Here is a 2,814-nt window from a genome sequence, read left to right as displayed (position 1 = left end):
GACATTGAGCCGTGGTTTAGTGGATGCGAACGAACGTATAGCATAGACGCATGCAACAGCAGCTTACAATCACTACAAGAAAAAAGGCCTATCGGCACCTTTTTTCTTGCCACGCTTTTGTGAGAGTGGCCACTGATTTGTGATTTGGCCACGCTTTTTTTTGCCACGCTTGAAAAACGTGGCCATAGAAAGAAATCGGCACGCTTTTACGAGAGTGGCTACTAATTTGTGATTTGGCCACGCTTTTTTTTATCACACTTTAAAAGCGTGCCCATAGAAAGAAATCGGCACGCTTTAAAAGCGCAGCTAATTTGTCTTCTAACTGTTACATTTTTAAAGCGTACCCATATGCTGAGTTTATTTAGACACCTTACAAAAGCGTGCCCAAAATTTAATTTCCCTCCCTTTTTTTCCACACTTAACTTTTTTTTCTAAGTTAACTTTCCTATAGAAGCCCAAACAAGCCCTACTTCACTTTTATTTCCAAATTCACTTTTAATTAACCTAGAAGATAACCTAGAAGCCGTGCACCCAGCAAGCCTTCACATCACTGCCGATCACCAAGACCGTCGCACCACCCAGCTCGCCGTCGTGTTCATCTAACCCTCATACCCAGCCCTTCATCTAACCCTCACACCCAGCCCTCTCTCTGTCGCACCCAACCCTCGTACCATCAAACGGTCTCTCGCACGCACCAGCTGTTTTTCAACGGTCATTCGCACCCAACCCTCGCACCATCAACGCAACACTCGTTGGATTCGGAACCCTCCAGCGTTGCTGCTCCGTCCATGCACCCTCAGTGGTCTCTGTGTAGGTGTGCCCTACTACTCCCTCAGTGGTCTCTGTCTCGCAAACCCTCGTTGGATTTGAAACCCTCAATCGTTGCTGTCTCTCCCTCAATCGGCACTGTAAACATTGGTAAGTCTTTCTTCCCTCTGTTTCTCTGTTCCTCTATTTCTTCTCTATTCTGGACTAATTAACAAAAAGAAAACATTGAAGAAATAAATGATTTTTTATTAGTTTTATCTACTCGATTGTCTCTGCTCTCTATTTGCTCTATTTTATTGTGTTGTGTTTTTTTTTTTTCTGTGAAAAGTAAATAAATAAACACAGAAAAGATTCAAACTGGTCCACATTTTGAAGGGGGGTTAAAATGATGGATCCCAACATGCTCTTAAAAGAAGAATCAATGGACTTTGCTTTTATCTTTGTTCACGTTAAAGTGAAAGAGAATGATATAAATAACTGATAAGGCTATAAGTTTAGAGCACTGTGCTATTATTCTTATGATGAAATTGTAACTAAGCATCACTCCTTTGCATTTAGTATGTCAATCTGGTGACAGTGAAGAAAACATCACAGTTTTATTTGACTTGCTTGTAACCTGTCCAGATTCTATTGAAGATGTTAATGTGAGAAATGAGACTGCTGGCTGCCCAGCATTGACGGAGTCTGCCCACGTATGTAAGATTGTTTATTTGTCTCTTTTCTGTTTTCTTAATTTATAGAATGCCAATTAATTTTTGTCAAAAAGATGCTGTACTGTTATCTTCATTGTGGAATCAGCCCAAGTATTAATGGCTAATCATGGTTTCAATGTTTTGTAGTGCTGGTTATTCAATAATGTAGGGATAGGAACATGTATGGATCAGATTTCTTTTGTTTTGAGTTTTGACACTTAGTTTACCTTTGCTGAAAGTTTTTTTCTTGTATCAAGATGAGTGTGATTATTAGTTCAACTTGCGTGAGATATTTTGATTTTTTTCCCTCTCAATTGTGCTTTTTACTGCTTTGTAGAAACATCATTGCTACTGATTAATTTTTCAAATCATTGCATTGCTCTCTGTATTGAAAAACAAGTGTGAAGAATCTTTACTTTACACAAGCTTCCATCTAAGTGTTGGTGTTTTCCTTTTCCATCTTTTGAAGCCAGAAAATGAGCATAAAGCTGAGCCTTTTCATATTTGTTTTCATGATCATTGGAGCAATGTTCTTTGGTGCTGAGGCTGAACCATTGGAAGATGAACAAGCTTTCCTTGATTTCTTTCACAAAATTGATCACTCAGAGCATCTCAATTGGGGTTACAAGACTTCTCTATGCAATGCAAGAGCTGGACAGTAGTAAAATTGGTCACTGGTTCAATTCCTCATGTCATCTTCTTACAATGGATATGACACCTCCAACTTGCAATAAGTAAACAACTAAACTATTCCTGGTTTTACCATTCTTGTGACTGTTGCTCTAGAATATTACATTACAATTTGCAATTCAGTGTAGTACCACTAACCTTTAGCTCAAGGAATTATCTTTTGTAGGTAAAAAAGTTCACAAATGTTCCAGAAACAATTATGTATGATCTAAGGGAAGAAGTTTAAGAGGGCTAGAGGAAGGAGGAACAGCAAAGGAAATAGAATTTAAGTTGTATTGTTTCTGTATTTTTTTCAGTTTAGTTTTGAAATTCGAACTCGAGATTTATTTTCACTAATTATTGTTTGATTTATCTTGTATGAAAAATTTCATACTATATTTGTACGTTTGGTAATAAAAAAGGATTGAAAATTTAACTTTGCAGCGGTTAAGGTAAAAATAAGAAAAAGGTTTTTTTTTTTTTTTTTTTAATTTTACAAGCCTATTGCCACGCTTTTAAAGCATGGCCGTATCACTGGTTATCGCCACGTTTTAAAAAGTGTAGCCATATCTTTTCTTATCGGCACGCTTTTAAAGAGTACCTCAAACAAACATTCTGGGACGTTTTAAAAGCGTGGCGACATGTGCACCTTTCGGTACGCTTTTTAAGTGTACCTATAGGTTAA

At 37.6% G+C, this 2,814-nt stretch overlaps 1 protein-coding gene across 4 annotated transcripts; it reads left to right on the top strand.

Annotated features, from left to right (window-relative positions):
• The first annotated feature begins 479 nt into the window (after positions 1 to 479).
• Positions 480 to 2,565, top strand: LOC112770542 (uncharacterized). Of its 4 annotated transcripts, none has more exons than XR_003815401.2 (4): positions 480 to 918; positions 1,393 to 1,460; positions 1,930 to 2,194; positions 2,317 to 2,565. XR_003815401.2 is itself a non-coding variant. In XM_025814884.3 (4 exons), the coding sequence occupies exons 1-3, from the start codon at positions 789 to 791 to the stop codon at positions 2,120 to 2,122; spliced, it is 387 nt and encodes a 128-aa protein (XP_025670669.1). In that variant the 5' UTR covers positions 480 to 788; the 3' UTR covers positions 2,123 to 2,194; positions 2,317 to 2,565. The 4 variants fall into 4 exon arrangements, 2 of the variants coding, with proteins under 2 accessions (XP_025670669.1, XP_029150617.1); XR_003815402.2 differs by having other exon boundaries at positions 1,393 to 1,464; XM_025814884.3 differs by having other exon boundaries at positions 1,934 to 2,194.
• Positions 2,566 to 2,814: the final 249 nt, after the last annotated feature.

The sequence above is a fragment of the Arachis hypogaea genome, chromosome 18, assembly GCF_003086295.3.
Source record: "Arachis hypogaea cultivar Tifrunner chromosome 18, arahy.Tifrunner.gnm2.J5K5, whole genome shotgun sequence".
Lineage (NCBI taxonomy): Eukaryota > Viridiplantae > Streptophyta > Magnoliopsida > Fabales > Fabaceae > Arachis > Arachis hypogaea.
Note: the sequence above shows the minus strand (reverse complement) of the source record. Positions and strands in the feature narration are given on the sequence as shown.

Coding starts and splice junctions, on each gene's coding strand:
- LOC112770542 (XM_025814884.3), top strand. CDS start 789: ATGCACCCTCAGTGGTCTCTGTGTAGGTGTGCCCTACTACTCCCTCAG. Junction 919..1,392: donor AATCGGCACTGTAAACATTG/GTAAGTCTTTCT, acceptor TAACCTGTCCAG/ATTCTATTGAAGATGTTAAT. Junction 1,461..1,933: donor CATTGACGGAGTCTGCCCAC/GTATGTAAGATT, acceptor TTTTGAAGCCAG/AAAATGAGCATAAAGCTGAG.